The following is an 18,746-nucleotide window of genomic DNA, read 5'->3' on the forward strand; positions in this document are numbered from 1 at the left end:
AAGAATGAAGAGAAAAATTACATACTGTCCATCACTGCTGACCTCAACACTGTAGACAATTTATAAAACTGCCATTCCCCTATGTCTTTTGAAGACTATTTTTAGCATGGATCATTTCAATGATCTGGCTTCCACAATGACCCCCCGAGCAGCTATTCCCCACAACAAAAGGAGCAGTGAACAGTCTCATGGGAGAATATTTCTTGTGTACGTATATAACCCTGCATTACCCATATACACAAATAACCTGCATGACTACAGTACTGAATTTTGTACAATAACATGAAGGTTAAAACCCCTAAAATACAGCTTTTACAATATAACAATTGAATGTGCTGTGGACTAGTATGAGACTTTGATTTACCTCCTTGGGGCTTTTTGCCATTCAAATAACTTCTTTTTTTTTTTTTTTTTTTTTTTTTTAACCAGGTAGCTACATCTCTCACAATGCCAAATTTGTTTCTCAGAAACATAAAACATCTCTACAAGCTAAAATAGTTTTGGCTAACAGAATCCTATTCTGAAGAATATTGGAAAAAAACACACAGATTCACTACATTCTGACATATGGTGTAGTATGATTTGAGACGTCAAATAAAATGTTTGCTTTTTAAAATTACCAACAGCCAGTCATTGTAAATACCATCATTTTTTTACCTGATAAAACATTATTCAAATTGTGTAGAATGCATCCTGCTACTTTGAATAGAAGCAAGTAAGCATTTTGTTATACACTGAGAACAATCTGAGAATGGCTTTTGAAGAAATGTCTACACCTTTAAAATTTTTACCTTTCCTAACACCCCCAGTTACGAGGCTGATTTTGTCACCATCACGGTCAAACTGGACTGTTTCCGGTATTTGAAACACTGAATTGTCCTTACATGTGGAACTTCCTGTAGTTCAGCGTATGAAGATAACATAGCAACGAAATAATGAAAAAATAGCTCATTTCTTAGCAGGACTCTTCGTCTTGGAACAGAATGAATGATTTTCTAAACATGAAGCTTAGCCAAAATTTTACCTTTTTTTTTTTTTCCCCCCTAATGAATTAGCATTCTAATACAACAGTATTTGAGAAACTAAGAACTCAAATATGCTCTCTGTTTACCTCAACATTATAATATACAGATTACGTTAATCTTCATATTTTATTTCTTGTGAAAGGTTAAGTAGGCTAGGACTGGTCTCTAGGATACTACACAGAAATTCTCTTACCAATTACCTACACATGCAGAACTTGCCACATCCAAAGATGAAAAGCACACAGACGACAAGAGCAATACTGTCAACACCCATATGGTTTTATGAGCCTTTAACTACCTCCCATAGCAGCTGGTATATAATTTTACTACGGATCGTTCATAAAATCCTTATAGTTATGTTTCATTTCAGCCAGTTTCTCCAAACAGCTACTGGATGTTATTACACTTAAATAGCAGGTAAGCATTATTCCAAACACTGGTGAATCTATTTAGTGATTCCAGTTTCCCTAGCTGAGGATTTTAGGAGCAACTTAACATATCATCATAGTACTGAGGTTGAGAAGATATTAATTCATTCTTGCCTGAAGGAAGAAAGAAGTTTATTTTCTACTAACTTCAGAATTCCATTATGTGCTTTTGCAACTGTTCTTCATTATCTCTATTATTATTAGCTTTAGAGAAGGACTGAAAAGTCTAGACAGCTTGCTTTGTGGATTTGGAGGATTTTTCTTGTCCCTACATCAGTAAAAATAACTCTTTCAGAAGTTTTAGCCGTTCTTCAATTAAATGGTTGTGGAAGCACTTGGATGTTTTAAGGACAAAGAGCAACATTTATGACAAAGCAGCTTTAGTTCACCTTCAAACTCCTTTACAGAGCCCAATTCATAATTGGAAAGAAAGCATCTCAAAAAACCCCAAACAAACAAAAAGAAAACAAAAAACCTAACAAAACCACAAAACAAAAATAAAACACACACACACACAAGCACAACCCCCACACCCCCAAAAGAAAAAAAAACCAAACCCTTAATATCTGGATTGATAGAAATCTAGAGGATGAAGACTTCCCCAGTTGAGTGTGCTTAAGGTTAGCATGTTTTGTTTTGGTTTTGGTTTTTTTCTGGGAAGGTTTCATTATAAAATGTGTTTTCCAGAGCATAGTTCGCTCCAGAGTGTTCTCCAAATAGCAAGTTTACAGATGAGACAACATTGGAAGGAGTGGCTGATACACTAGATAAGTGTGCAGTCATTCGGAGGGACCATAGCAAGTTGGAAAAACAGGCCAACAAGAATCTCATGAAGATCAACAAAGGCAAGCGTGAAGTCCTGCCCCTGAGGACAAACCCAAGAACCAGCATATTCTGTGTACCGACCAGCTGGAAGTCAACTTTGCAGAAAGGGACCTGGTGTTCTGGGTGGACAGTGTTGACCATGAGGCAGTAATTTGCCTTCAAGGCAAAGACCGCCAAGGGTATCTCGGGCTGCATTAGGAAAAGCGTTGCCAGCAGGCTGAGGGAGGTGATCCTTCCCCTGTCTTCAACACTGCACAGACCACAGCTGGAATACTGTGTCCGGTTCTGCGCCATACAGTACAAGACAGACACAGACATAGCAGAGTCCAGCAAAGGGGCACAAAGATGACTGAATGATCAAAGCCTCTGACACATGAGAAGAGGATGAGATGTGGGACTGTTTAGCCTGGAGAAGAGAAGACGTGTAAATGCCTGATGGGTGGGGAGTCAAGAAGACTGAGCCAGAGGCTTATCAGTGATATTCACTGAAAGCACAAGACGCAATGGACAAAAATTGAAAGTGATAAACTTTCTCATTGTGAGTGTGGTCAAAGACTGGTACAAGTTTCCTGGTAAAGTTATGAGGTCTCCATTTGTGAAGATATCCAAAAACCTGACTGGAGAAGGTCCTGAGGAACCTGTTCTGACATTGCTTTTAGCACCTCTGCTTCCAATCAGAGCCTTCTTTGAAGCTGTGCATGCCACTAAGTTCTTGCTTTTAAAATAAAGATTGTTTAAAAGACAGAAGACTTTTCAGAATAAACTATGAAGAGTTAATTTATATGACATATTCTACAGCTAGGTTAAACAGAAAAAGATATTACATGCCCAAAAAGCATACTGAAAGAAACCAAATCTTTGCTTTGGTATCTTCCTCTTGGTGGTAGTTGTGATTCAGCCTTTCATGTGGCAAAGTCTAAAATCTGTGTGAAATGGTTTAGATTGATGATTTAGTTTGATTTTTTCCCTCTTTTTAATTATTAATTGTGGCTTGGTTTAAGACACTATATCAAAATAAAAAATATTTGCATTTTCCACGATTCCTTCCTGAGGTTGGCATTTTCAGTTTCTCTTATGTGCACTGCATGCACATTACATTTTACACAAATGTATCTTTTTATTTGATTTTTTAAAGACCAACTTCTTTTTGTGGCTCATATGAAGCACTTATACAGTTCCATTTTATTAGTCACAGAAGTTTTATTTCCCCACTCTAGATAAATACTCTCCCCTTTTACATATATTCCATAACAAGAGGTAATGGAAGAAAGTGCACCACTGAACTATAATTAAAGGTTTGTGCTTGCAGGTGTGTGAGTGTGAGATAACAAGTCATTCATTCAGCACAGATATGCACAAAGATTACTCAGAGAGCCTGTGAATTCAGCAAAACACCTGTGCTTACTAGAGAGGTTATCCTTTATGTGCTATCATAAGAGAGCTAAAATCCCATATGTTTTGGGGCTAGACTTTCTCCTCAAGTTTCCAAACAGCAACAACAAAATATAGAAGACATTATTTTGGTATGTTCTGGATGATGAAAAGAAAAAACATGAAAACAAAGAAAAGCAGACATGAATCATGGGGAAAGATAAAGTCATAGTAAAAAAAAAATGCTTCCTTACTCTGCTAGAATCTTTGTTCTAATCAATCTCATAAATAGATATTATATTAAGTTACTTATTATAGGTAAATCATACTGTCAGTGGACGTTTTTTAAGCAAACAAGGAAAGGTTATGGTTGTAGCTAATATGTATCTTAACAAAAAATATTTTTTTAGAGTATAATGTTAAGGTGAGACCTAGAATTATCTTGAAGGAAGAAATTCAGGTTTCTTTGATAACTCAAAGGGCAGCTTTGCGGGGTTTATTCATTTACATGTTTGAAAACAAACACTCTAACCAAGAGAAAAACTGTTTATTCAAGACATGTCTGCGTATACTTGGCAATTTTTCTAAGCTGTATCATTTCTTTGCAGCTTAGTTAATACATGCTACTTTTTTGGAGAAAAGGTCTAAATGGTAAAAATGGAACCAGAAGTAAATTCTCTCTGACACGCACCAATACGAAGTATCCATAAGTATTCAGGAAAGTTTAAAATACAGAGGATTTTAAACTATTTCAGTGCAAAAAATATGCTAAAAAGCACGCTTAAAAATCTTAGAACTCAATATGAGTTGTAATGATATCATCATAAAAATCAGAACTACATAATGGGAAAAATATGTATAAAAAAATAATCAAACATCTAAAGTTATTCTAACCTAAAGCCATTGCTGCTTCTGTGTTATATTGGAATCAGAGGGAATCATATTCATCACTCAGGCTAAACGTGTTTCTACACTACGAACCCTAAGTAAAGCAGCACACATTGCGGGCTGTGCAGTTCTGGAGTATGTTTTTCCTGCTCTGAGGCCGTAACAAATTCCCAAACAAAATACACCAGCTAATGCTGCCAATTCTGAAACAAATTCTGGCTGAGAAACAAATGACCATGTTAAATTCCTGTATGCATTTTCAATCCTATAATTGCATTTGTTATTCTCCTTGAAAGACTAAAAAATAAATAAAATATAGATCATACTAATAAACATATCTACAGCCAACAGCTTGAAAAAAATCTCCATGGTAAAATAACTGTAGCATTTAGCAGAAAATGGACACATGGAAAAACATTAACCCAGATGGTAATTTACAGAAAATGAATTAATTTTTTCTTCAGAATAGATCTATTTTTTTAATTAGATATTTGTTCCATTAAAAAAAAAAAGAAATATTTTTATTTTCTGAGTAAATGCACAGTAAGATTTTTCTATGTCAATAGTACAAGTACCTTCCTGAGACCAGATCTAGTCACCTCCTCAGCTGATTACTAAAAATTTCTGCTCTTTAGACTACCTGGAATGACTACAAAGTGAAAAACATTACTTTTGATTACTTCCTTCTTTGTGCTATTCCTGTATTCCTGAGCTGATAAAACTTGACAGGTCTTGCTTATGTTCAATCCTCATCTGTCTGCATAGCTGCTAAACAGTTTTTAAGAATATTAGAAAAGGTAAGCATATTAAATAGCAAATACATAAAGAACAAAGAAATGCTGAAGAAAATACCAGCATGTCCTGACACAACAGAAGGTCCCTTATTTTCTTAATGCCTTTTTCTTTCAGCTAAAACAACTATACTTGAGCAGATACAGGATTAATTTCTGAAGTGAAAAAACTTTTTACATGACTGACCAATAGAATAAATATTTTAATTTTTATACCATAATTTTTAAATATCAGAGGGTTTTGTTAAGGATGTAATTATTTCTATTTTTATCACAACAGCAAACCGAAGTAAACCAAAACTGTCTCTCCTGAAATTAATCTGTTAGAGAACATAGCTGTCCTTTATGAGAACAGGTGATCAATGAGCCACTCATATTCACAGACCTACTTTCTGTCTCCTCTACCTAATGTGCAGACAGTGTTCTCTGAGTACAATGGATTTGTTTTACAGTACTGACATCATCTGAGAATCTTCAACACTAAACAGAAAATATGACAACATTCTCAGTTTACAGCTCTAAGAAATATTTTAAAATTGCTAAAGAAACCACCACATGAGATTTTATGGTTTATCTACAAGGCCCAATGCCTTGCATCCACGAATTTATATATTAAAAAGCAAAAAGGACAGATAACTTTTTAAGAGTTTGCATACAGTAAGGAATCATTAAAATCTGCAGGTATTGGGGGTGGGGGGGAGGGGAGAAGGATGTCAGAAACTAAAAACAATGGGAAAGATTAACAATTATTAGGAAGCCAAAGCAAACCATAACGGCAATGTTATAAGTTACTTACCAATAGAGATAGGGTTTATCCTTATCTACATTGATATTGTTTAGCGGATCCATACGAAACCAGGTGTTAAGAGTAAACCCATTTTGATAAGGCCACTTAGCAATAGGAGGCAATGCAATTGCCTGGGGAGTGAAGAAAAAAGAAAAAAAGAAAAGAAAATAAGAAAACAGCAAGTCAAAAAATGAAATTTTGAGAAGTATTCTTAAAGGTAATGCCTTTCTAAAATCCTGTCATTCTAGACCCTCAGATCTGATCTAACTTTCAAATATTAAAGAAGAATGTAAAAGACCCTTCAAATAGTGCTTTTGAAAAAATGCATTAGTTTTCCATTTATATAAAACTACTTAAATTTTTAACTCCATAAATGCTGCTAATAGAGGACATGAAATTAGATTTGTGAAATGGTAATATTGAGTGAAAAAAGAGAAAAATTACTTCTGTGGAATTAAACTATAAATTCAGCTTTCATGAAGTATTCACCTCATCAATAAACATTAAGATCAAATTAACCTCAAGAGATAGTATTGGAGATTCACTGTTAAAACTACGGTATAAAAAAGGTTGCTCTCTGAGATTTAAGAGCACTATGAGGTGGTTTGTTTGTTTTGTTGTTGTTGGGTTTTGCTTTTTGTTTGTTTGGGGTTTTTTTGTTTGTGGGGTTTTTTTTCCCTACAAACCGTAAGGTAATAGACTGTAAACCTTACCCCCATTCTCAGTTAAATAAATTAGTAGTAAGGCATGGCCTGGGAAGAAATTTGATTTTTCAATATTTTTTTTTTCTGGGCTGAGACTGATGAAGAAGCTTCAGAAAACTCTTTATCCCTGGGCAAGGCTCTGAATACCTGATCGAACTTTTAAGTTGGGCACACTTTAGGGAGGAAATCTGACAAGCTGAAATTCAGAGGTCATAATTTTTTTTCTATTATACCACTAAAAGCTAGAACATTTTTCCCCCCAGTAGGATAATTATACACAAAATGAAGGAATTTAAAAAATAAATTAAATGTTTGGAATAATTTTGAGATTACGATAGCAGGCATTCATTACAATAAATTCTCGCTCCATCAGACAAAATATAAAATATTTTATACAAAAGTAGTTAAGGAATAATAGCCTTTAATACTACTTGCAATAAGTTGAATATGATTGCAAGGCAGAAGAAAATAGTTTTCTATATAACATGTTATTTCTAAATGTACTTAATTGATATTTTTCAGCTTTTGTAAGATATTTTAAGCTCTCACTACACTTTAAAATAACAAAGGCTAGTTAATTAGTCCTTGCGTTGATAGTATTGTGTTCTTATCAAAGCTACCACTGATACTGATTGAGCACCGGCACAGGTTGCCCAGAGAGTTTGTGGAGTCTCCATCCTTGGAGATGCTCAAAAGCCAGCTGAGCTTGGTCCTGGGCAGCTCTAGGTGGCCCTGCTTCAGCACCGAGGGGTTGGCCAAGATGACCTCCAGAGGTCCCTTCCAACCTCAACCCTTCTGGGATTCTGTGTGAGATAACTATTAGCCACAACTGGAAATATTTTTTTAGGAGTTTTCAAATCCTGTACTGAAATGATTCATACAGAAGACTACAAGGAACGGTAGCAAACTCATTTGTTGCTTGAAATGAGAATGGAACACAAGCCTTTTGGCCATAGAGTAGCAATAACCACACTAAGATTCTATGACAACGTACTCAAGTAGATAAAAAAGTGGTACAGAGCAGGGCTGACTTTTCATTATTTTTATATGCAAGGCAATTGCTGAAGGAGTTTTAAGAGCAGTGAGATAGGTAATTAATAGGGAACTCACAGTAAATTTTATAATTAGATATAGCAATGTGCTTGGATTATGCTAGTATTTGACTAGAAAAAGGAAATAACACCAGTTCTGCTACTAGCCTGGTACCAACTACTCAGTATAAAACATTTCAAGGAATTCTTCTGGGATATCGCTCCTGCCTCCTGAGAAGGAGTTCCCTGCCTGAAACAGGAAAATTGCTGCTTGATGACAAACATGGACAGCAGCTGGGAATTGTACCATCACAAGGTTTCCTCCTGGCGGAGATGTAACGGGGTACTGGGAAGACCCCTTCAGTTGGGATAGTGAAGCAGAATCTCACCAGCAGCTCAGCAGACTGGTTCAGCGGACTCCTGGCCCTTTCATAGTACCACTAAGTCTTGGTCAGACAAGGAGCATGCACCCAACTTTCAAGAGGGTCATTCTGATATTTATCATGCCAGGTAAACATAATGCTGTTCCTGTGTCTGATGCCATCACTGTGCATCACACCTGAAAACCTGAACTCAGTGCTAGTAAACTAGATCCTATCCATTCTCTTTCTTCTAGTGAAGTGCTCCGTTGTTTGGGTCATTTTATAAGTAATGGCCCTTGGTCCACTTCAGAGGATGACTCCTCTCCAGAACTTCATGGTGTAATCCAACATGCATTACTCAAGAAATGTAAATTTGAAACTCATATTTCTTGATTTACAGGTGCACAGTCAGTAATCAGTGGTATGTGAAACAAGATCCTCAGAAAAGAGAAATGCTTATTGTGCATTTCAATCAAGAAACTTTATGTCCCTGTAAAACTGTCAGTACTAAGAATTTAATTTTAAATACGATATATGAAATGATATGATATGAAATATTTGCATTTCTTCCCTGACAAAATTTTTTTTGAAGCTCTAATACAAAATTAAATTTGAGAGATATTTCACCAGAGTTTGTCTGTAAAGGCCAGAAATGTCAAAGTAGTATGTGTCATTGTAGATATTCATATACTGCAACAGCTGTCTTGCTGCTGCATGTTCTTTTAGGAGAGGTTAAATGCAGCTTAAATTTAGCAGCGGCAAATGAAACTCTCTTTCAAAACTCGGTAATTAATTCCTTACACAATCTGCCCCATGCATTTTGCTGACACATCTGGTTGTATAGCTGAATATCAAACAAGATCAGGAAAGTGATCTAGCCAAAAATAACCCAGGTGAAAACCAGTGATTTTTGGACAGTTTATATCCCTGATGCAATCTACCACACCAACAGCTGTATTCACAAAGAGGCGGCGGTAGTGGTTTATGCTTGAAGAAAACTATCAGTGTTACTGAGGAAATGGAACAGCCCAAGAGAAGCTCCTAGCACCCTTTGTGCACTGGCATGAAAAGCCAGGGATCCCAGGATTATTTCCCCTTAAAAGATTCCATGTTCTACCATGAGCATACGCTATTCCATACCAGAATGGAACCAAGCCTCAAATTTGGCTCTCTCTTTTTTAGGCATTTGTATTTACTGCATTAATAATAGTATTTATAAATCTGTATAAAATATTTAAATTTATTTGTAGGTTTTTCTGAATGTACATGCAGTGAATGGGAGAATATCCATTTGAGAAAGTTTAGAAAGGAATACAATTTTGTTGTTTTAAGTTATCTTGAAAGTAAAGCCAAAAGAAGACGGCATTTAAATCACTGCCTCGAGAGAAAGGAAACAGCTGATGGACTTCAGACAAAAAGAAAAAGACATTTGTGACTAAGCTGTCACTGTAAACTCTGATGACGCACACAAGCTCATACCTATATTTGCCTCAAGCCTCTGCTTTATAGTATATCAATTACATTATTCAAATAAAATAATACTGCTCTTTGGAATTTTCGGGTTTCACTTTTATGATTACTTCCCCAGACAAAAATCTGCTATTTGACATACCATCCTCACAACTGCAATTTCTCAACACTACAACTGGCTTGCAAACCTATGGAAGGCAAGGTCTAGGCTACTCAAGCATGTATCTGCCCTCTCATTTCCTTTCAAGAAACTTCAAAACCAAATGAAAGGAGTAATTTATTTCTTCCTTAAGATGTGGTATTTTGGTTGAAAACTTACTGCAGCACTACAGCCTGGGAAGTTGAAAAAGGTATCAGGCCCATGTCTCTGTGGCATCTGATTAAGGACTGATAATAGTTTAACTGCATGTCTTGGCTGTGAAAACAAAAAACATTGCACAGAAGTCAATACAATCATTTTTGTACTCTCTAGGCTACAATGGAAACTGGACGGTTTTCAAACAACACAGCAAATTAACTCTAAAGTAGTTAACAAAAATACTTCATAAACATATGTTGAATCAACATGAAAAAAACTAAAATTCAAGTTTATATGTCCCAGGAGACAATTTATGTAAACTTCAGGCTCTAATGGAATGACACTTAATGCTTTATCTGATCACAGCTTACCCAGATTCCATTTTCGCCTCGCAGCATGCTGAACAAAAGCTTCAACTCTTTGACAGTGATGCTGTAGCTGGCAAGAACCCCCAACATATCAACTAGAAGATCTTCAAAGGAAAATAAAGTTATTCTGAACTCTGAATTTCATTGTTTTGACAAAAAAGCTTGAAAAAGTTAATATCTTTAATTGTAAGTGTATTCGCAAATTCTAAAAATCAAACTTAGTTGCCTTAAATATTTTACAAAGGATTTCATATTCTCATTGTTTTAGCTATTTTAAAAATAAATTTACAGATGAAGTTTTAGATTTTGAACAAAGTATCCATTAAACTTATGAAGAATTAATTCTCCCCATTTCACAACATACATCATAGATGATGAACTTCTTGCTTGTTCCTTTCTGTTACATACTTTTGGGATAAGGATTTCTTCATTCCTCTGACTTTAGTATTTTTCAAACATTTCTGACCTTAAAGATGCTTGACATTATCCTTTAACTTAAGTACAGCACATTATACTGACAATTTCTATGGTTCCCACAGTTTTGCTACAGTGATAATGCTTCCAATTTTTACCAGAATGAAAGGCCAGAAAAAAACAAACAAATGAATGCCAAAAAGCTTAAAAAAAAATACAATAACAAAATACAAAAACAATAAAATACCACAATAAAAAGAAGTGATCAAAATTGCTAACAAATTTATGTAATACAGCTCTCATTAAAACATCTTAAAACCCATAAACTTTTAAAGTAATAGCATGACATAGCCTGCCTTTCAGAGAATATCAAGTTTAAAATTACTGCTAGTGCTTAGATCTTTATTTTAAAACACAGAATTTCATTTTAAGGATTTGTTAGCTTGTGGGATGCTGGACCTTCCCTTATGCTCCACACTTTCTTCTGGAATAAAACACACTACTAAGAACTACTACTTCCTCTAGCAGGAGGAAAACCAATTTGCTTATCTTCATGGCTGTGGCAGAAGAAGTTTAAATCAGAGATAAAGCAGTGAAGCAGAGAGTTTCCAAAACAAAAAAGCTATGACACAACAGAAGCAGCATTAACTAACTTTTTCAATCTGCTCAACAATCAGAAAATCCACTCCCGTAAAGCTTATAGAAGATGTAAATAAGCTCATATTGTCTTATTTACAGGACTACATGTTCTCCTTGTTCATCAGTGAAAGGTGCTGACAAAGAGTAGTCTTAAAAAGAATCCATCCTTTTCAAGGACATTTTACATTGATATTTTGTTTTAAAGCAAATTGTCTCTCTGCAGATCCCTATGTAAGGGGTTTTGAGTAAAACCATCAATACGTATTTAACTTGTTTCACCACAAAACCAACCTCTGGTCCTCAGTAAGCAAAAGGCATGTTTGAAGAACAAAATATCGTTTAATTTACAGGAGACAGTACTAAGTTGTTCAGTGAGTGAAACTGCATGTCAGGAAAGGCAAAAGAAAAACATTGTAACTTGCAGACATTTTCACCAGAAGATCTCAATATCTTCCTAATGTTCAAGTACAGACCTTTTCTCCCCCCTTTCTTTAAAGAAAGAGTTTATTTAACCTTCCCTTTAAAATTTGTGACACATTATATTTATGCCAGAGTTTAAGGGAAAGCAAAATAAAGCTAACAAAACAAACCCCGTGTCTTTTACGATGGTGAATTCTATGACTCAGGTCCTCCTCTAGTACATACAAGCATCTGCCCCCTTTCCTACGCAGCCTCCAGCCTGTCATGTGAAGCTGGCAGTGATTGCACATATTGTACATGAACTGAGAACAGTAATAGACTGGACACTCAGAAAGGGAAATCAGAACAAGGGAATACTAATTTTTGGCTGAGAATTTTCCAATTCTTATGTTGTAACCTTAGCTTGCTTTTAAGATCAAGCTACTTCAAAATTTGCTTCCTCTACAAAGTGTTGTGTAGAAGTAAAGTTGTTGAAGCAAAGCTGGCGAAAATCAGGACATCATTAAAAAAAATATCTTTTAACATAGGTAACAAAAGCATAAATTAATACAGACAAACACAGAGATGATTGGCTGGTTTTTCAAATTACTGAACATGTGCTGCTTTGTTTCACTGTTATAGCTACTACCTTATGGCACATACAATTTCTTATTTCTGCTGAAGAAGTTGATAACCCAGAGGCAATAGAAATACATTTTTATAAATAATTAATAAAACATTGATGGAAAGAAACAACTGTAAGCTCCCTAACAATGTAACTCTGGGTAAAATAAACACCTGAAAGATTGAAGCCCAGCAGGTAACAATTAAAGATAAGGCAAAGAACAGTTGTGGAAGTCAAAACACCTAATGCTATTTAAAAATATTGCTGTAAACATCTTTAAAGAAGGTTTGTTTCTTGTTTCAATACAACAAGAGTTAAAAAGAACTGTGCTCTATTACATATCTTTATTCATACTTATTAGAATTCTCATATAATAGAGTCAGTCCACAGCTGGTTTATAAATCCTAATAATCCACTCATCTATAAATGGACAAAGGTCACAGAACATACTACAATTGGATTTTTTAAATTTTTACTTCATTTTTTATATTAAATAAGATCACATATATAACTGGTATCTATGATCTCATTTCAGAAACAAGATTCTGTAAAATAATATTAAGTCCAGAAAGAGAAAACAGGCATAGCTTCTCATTTTTAATGCATTTCTAAAATGCACTGCATGCAACAGATTTTATTTCTGTTAATGGCATCTTCTGACAATCTTCTTACAGCAATTTTAGAACAATTACCTACAGCATCACAACGGAACTAAGGGAAATAAAATGGGGATCAAGGGAGACATAACCACTCTATATGACTTCAGGCTGCTTTCCCATCCACCACTCAGACGTCTCTGAAGGTACCACAGACACACTATCCCAAAGAGCCTCTCAGAGCAGATGATGTGCTTCACTACTCATCACCTGCAGAGAGCTATAAAAAGTGAATCCCTCAAGGAAGACCCTGTGCAGCTGTTTAAAAAAAAAAAGTGCCAATCGCCTATGCAAATATTTCAGTAATCTTTTCCCCTTAACCATTAATAAAGTGGCTGACCATTCCCTATTTTAGTATAACAGATCATCACAGTACAAAGATGACGTCTGACAGGTGATGCTTCTGGAAAGCAAATTGGAATACAAGTGGGAATGATCCCATTTGGATTGCAAGTGAGACTTTCATGGTTATCAAGCTGGAATCTGCAAAATCACAAGAAGTGAGATACTTTAAGTGCTGAGAAACCTCATGAATCTGATAGTCTTCATCTAAATAGACAAGTTGTTCTCACTGCGAAAGACGGGTTCATGTTTATTTGCTGTTGTCTTACTTTCATAAAACCAGAGAAGAGTGGCTTCAGACTTAAATTGGTCCTGAAAGCATGCTGTCAGAACATAAAACAGATATTGTGCCTGTCTTGTCTATTTAAACTTTATCTAGGTCTAATAACAGCATTTCAGAAAGGAATGGGTGAGATGACGTAAAAACAACTCCTCAAAGAAACAAATAAAAATCCCCCCAAACAAACAAAACCCATAAAACCTGTGCCCTTTACAGATTATAAAAGCCAATTGCAAAACATTAGGCTCACACAGTGTTAGCAACTGTATTGAGAAGAAAGCGGTACTGACTTCCTAGGAGTAAGCACTAACACAGCTCTTGTTCAAAATATCCTCCTGGAATGTTAAAAAAAATCATTTTGCCACAAAATTTCTTACTTTATACTCTGGGTTTGGAAAGTTTAAAGAAATACTTGAGGCAAAGCAGTTCTACAGTCATCTGGCGTCAATTATCAAGTGCCTGCCATTTGAACTAGTTATTACCTGACCATATTTATTACTTCTGACTAATTACCACAATTGTTGCCATTTATAAAAGGGTGATGTGGTGCTTGCAGAAATCAAGAGATAAAAGCCAAATGATGAATTTGGTTGCTTCCATGTCTTTGTGAGAATAATTTTCAGAAAAAACACATTCCCATCTATTCACAGTTATGAGGGAAAGACACTACAAAGCACGATTCTGTTAAATCCCTGCTCATGACACATAGAAAACTATTGAGATAATTTGACACACACTACAGAGCTAAAATGCCATCAGAATTCCAATTTTCAGCTTTGATTTTAAATTAAATATGTGCTCTCTTCATCCATAGAAGTATACAGATGAGCAATCTTGCTGATGTTTTTTCTGTGGAAGGGTTTTTTCTGAAGTACTGTGTGACCACTCTCAGAAAAAGATTAATGTGGTAGAGGCTCCATTAACTTTTTTATTAATGTACTACCCCTGCCTTATATTAATAGTTGTAAATTCAGAGTGATTTTTCAATTCCCAAATGCTCCTGGAAGTCAGATTGTATGCTCTTGATTTCTGACTTCCACAATTGGCTAAGCATTTTTTTAAATGTCTCTCTAATGGAGACGTCGTTACAGTTATCTTTACCAGATATAGAAGCGGTATTTAGGAGAGCTCAAACTAGACAAATTTTATTGGTATGATTCTAAGCACATTATTTCCATGAGTGAAACTTCAAGATAAAAATGTCTGATTTCATCAACTAGTGTTTTACATTTAATGTGGAATAAAACAATATCTTTGCCCTTATACTATTCCGACATATTTACAAGTCCTGCGAAAAAAACCGTACTTGGGAAAAACTTTGGTTTGTGAATCTATTGATCTGTTATATTTCAGTCCGAATCTTGCAGTATAATATTTAGCATAACACTTCTGGTTTTAGCATTTTCACATACATTTCTAATCAACAAGGTGGTTGCTAAGACTTGCTTTGAGATACAGAATGCAGCTTTTTCAAATACTTAATATTAGGGACAATGGTATACTAAAAAAAAGCTGAGGACAAAAACATTCCCAAAAAATCCAGCTTTCATGCTGCTGTTATCCTCCTCTTGTTTCTGGTCTGAAGTCCTTGCTGATTTTCTTTTTCACAAAGCCTAGGTATGTGTCAGGAATCAGAACATGAACTAAAATAGTAGAATTAAAGAAGACAAACTTCTTCAATCTTTCAATAATGCCTCACAATTTAAGTATTCTACTATCGGTCCCAAACTATATAAAACTTAAGAATTACTTTCACACTGAGTTGAAAGAAACTGCTTGGCTTAAGTTTCTCCCAAGAAAAATAAGGAGTAGCTAAATACTAATCATACGTAGCTCTGAGTTGCCAACTTTAAATGTGACAACCCAACCTGCTTCTCTAACCAAGTAATTCAGGATTTCAATCTGTACCCTACTACTGAGAGGATGTCATGTGGAAAACCAGAAACTCATTCAATACTACTCTGAAAACTTTCACTGTAGAACAACTTCACCTCTTATTTTCATTAAGCAAAGTAAGCTATTTTCTTTTAATGCTGTAAAGAAATCATAGGATGTTAAAACCCACAAGTATAAAATCCAAAGAGATAGGGAACACAGCTATACGTTATGAAATAATTGTTTAATACAATCCAAATGTCCAGCATTCAAAGCTATGAATAATTTTTAATATGCTGTCAGAGGTAGGTTATGCCTAAAGTGGATCATAATAACAGTTCTAAAATCGGAATAATTCAAAAGGATCAATGCACTTAAAGCCTAAAATATTTCTAACATGTGCTGTTCTTAATTATGTTCAAAATGGCCTTTTTTTTCCTCACTAAAATAACATTATCTTCTCAGATGAATTAACAGGCAGATATTTTAAACAATGTATCAACATATATTATAAACTAAGAATATATTTTTGTCATTTTTCTGAAACTGATAAAAAAGTACTTCTGACACAATAGCAGTACTAACCAAAACACAAAGACATCCCAAGCCCTTCCATAATCACAAAACGTTGACAGGTCAAGAATGTAATAATTATTTTATCAGTTGGCAATTTATACCTGCAATCATGTCGTCGACAGTACTCATCTTCAGCAGTACCTGTTCAATTAAACCAACTTCCGTGCTAGTCTGTAAATTACGGACACTTTTCCGCAGAATTGCTGTGAACATACTCCAGATTTCCGCTTGGCATGTTACATCACAGTGCTCCAAAAGCTCCGACATGCACGTAATGCTCTCTGCATCCTGGATTATAAAGTTCATCTCTAGATCAAATTCGCCACCAACCAGCTACAAAGGAAAACAAGAAGAGCATTACGAGGTGAAATACACAGTTTAGTGCCTTTCATACTTTCATTGTGACCAACACCGAGTATTTCTTGCATGAAGACAAAATTAATTTCGATAAACTCACAGCTATGATCCGTAAGACAGCAAATTAACAATCATGCTATGCAAAACATAGCTTGTACAAAATATACACACTAATACCATAAAATATTACCTTCAATTTTGTCATAGCGCTGAATATAACACTTTCATAAAGTAAAATCAAAAGATATTTGAAATATTCCTTCCTACAAAGTAACTGAAATGGTAGTCCGGCCCAGAGAGATGTAGTGCGAAGCTGCAGAACCTGAAAAGCTCAAAAGCAACTGAAGCTTTTCTACAGTTCTCTGAAAAGAAATTTGCCTACTTAGAAATAAAAAGACACTGAAAATAACTTAGTTATGTTTTCTCCCAGTACAAGCCAACCTTTGTCTTCAGTTACGTGTTAGCAAGATCTTACTGCCCTTTCCATTGTACCACCCAAAGAGTCATGCAGTCATGATCAGAAAATGCATCAGTGATCTTACCAGAGCACACATGGAAAAATTGCTTAATTACACTATAGATAAGTTCATCACGTGGCCAAGGAAAGCCAATGAAGAAGCACTCTGATGAGAAGTGATTTAACAGCAGTACTAATGAAATCACAGCCTGACTCCTGTCTATCCAGATACTTGCAAAACAAAACAAAAGAGTATATCTTAAGGAATGGAATTCATCAATTTCAGAATTCACCAATTTCAGTCACTTGCATGACTTAAAGATGAACTCAAAACACCTTACTGAACTGAATATGAGACTTAGTTAAAAAAAATTTCCACTTTTAATGGCAGAAACATCTTTCAATTTTGAAGGAAATAAAGCCTGACTCTTATGCATCCTACTTTATTCTAATAACCTTGAAGAATTGTGGAAGCACCAACGTTAAATTTCAATAACTGCAAATACATTATTCAGGAAGGAAAAAGAACACAATAAATGAAAACTAAAATAATTATAAGATATTCTTTTCTATTTGTTTCAGGAAGTTATATAATTAAAAGTGCAATATGTTTTAAATTAAAGATATTCAAAGAATTCATCTCTTATAAGTGCAGAATTTTAATAGTCACTTTTAACAAAAGGCTGTTTCATAGCCTGTTTAAAAACAATTGGTATTGCTTTCAAATTAAACTCCAAACAAGAAGCAAACTGAAATACCATGCATATTTTTCTTTGATGGTTAAACTAAATCTATCCAAATATTCCAAGCCTCCTTTCAGACCCTATCTTCAGACAGAATTAACACAACTAAGCAAGGACTAGCTTTGTCTTCTACCCTAATGCATAATTTTCATCCACTTACAAAATACTTTTTCTTTTTCAATTAATTGCTAATATCCAATTTATAATTTTCTAACATAAAAGCTTCTAATATACTAAATATATAAACTGACTACCTCCTTAGTTCTCATGAGACATTTAATTACATCCAAATAAAACTATTTTCCTAATTACGGTTAGTATTTTACTTTAGTACTTGTGACTGCATATCATATATTTGCATATTTGGTAAACATGAAGTACACCAAGGGCAGGCGATAAAACTTGTCAAAACTAGAAGCACAGTCTTTTTGTGGTCATTCTTTAGAATCATAAAATAATTTTACAGAGGAAAACACCACCCTTTCAAGAAACCCAGGTGGAGTTTGTATTTCTGAAACCAGCAGTAACTGGAGCACACTTCACCAGCAATCTTCATTGTTGTTTTTTTCAGGTCTCTCTCCACCTGGATGAGCCTCTCTGAGATTATGGTAAAAACACACAGAGGTAAAACAGGCACCCGTAGAAGACACTCAATTAAATGCTCTTAGATGCTTATCCTAAGATGCAATGAAGCACCTTCTGCAAGTGTCTGTTTCTTTCCCATTTCTTACCAGGCAGGAAATCTAGCATGAGAAACCGTATTTGTGGAGTCCCCACCCGTGGATACACTGGAAAGCTGTCTGGACATGGACCTGGACAACTGGCTCTAGTTGGCCCCACCTGTGCAGGAGGGCTGGATCAGAGAACCTCCAGAGATCCCTTCCAAACTCAACAATTCTATGATAATATTTAGATGTACAACTTTCAGATACCTAATTTAGGAGAGTTGAATCCCACCATTTGTTTCTGATAACAGACCTAAAAGCAAGGAAAAAACTAGTATACCTCAGTTGGAATGCAGGGGTTTAACACAGA

General features: G+C 35.1%; 1 protein-coding gene across 7 annotated transcripts in view; it reads right to left on the bottom strand.

Moving 5' to 3' along the window:
• NBEA (neurobeachin) overlaps window positions 1–18,746 on the bottom strand; it is a 490,542-nt gene that overhangs the window by 393,420 nt on the left and 78,376 nt on the right. For all 7 annotated transcript variants that reach the window (XM_065627071.1, XM_065627076.1, XM_065627075.1 and 4 more), the window contains exons 2-5: window positions 16,256–16,487; window positions 10,352–10,452; window positions 10,002–10,097; window positions 6,125–6,246 (exon numbers count right to left, since the gene is read on the bottom strand). In XM_065627071.1, coding sequence (XP_065483143.1) covers window positions 6,125–6,246; window positions 10,002–10,097; window positions 10,352–10,452; window positions 16,256–16,487 — 551 coding nt within the window. The remainder of the gene's footprint in view (window positions 1–6,124; window positions 6,247–10,001; window positions 10,098–10,351; window positions 10,453–16,255; window positions 16,488–18,746) is intronic.

The sequence above is a fragment of the Caloenas nicobarica genome, chromosome 1 (assembly GCF_036013445.1).
Source record: "Caloenas nicobarica isolate bCalNic1 chromosome 1, bCalNic1.hap1, whole genome shotgun sequence".
Classification (NCBI taxonomy): domain Eukaryota; kingdom Metazoa; phylum Chordata; class Aves; order Columbiformes; family Columbidae; genus Caloenas; species Caloenas nicobarica.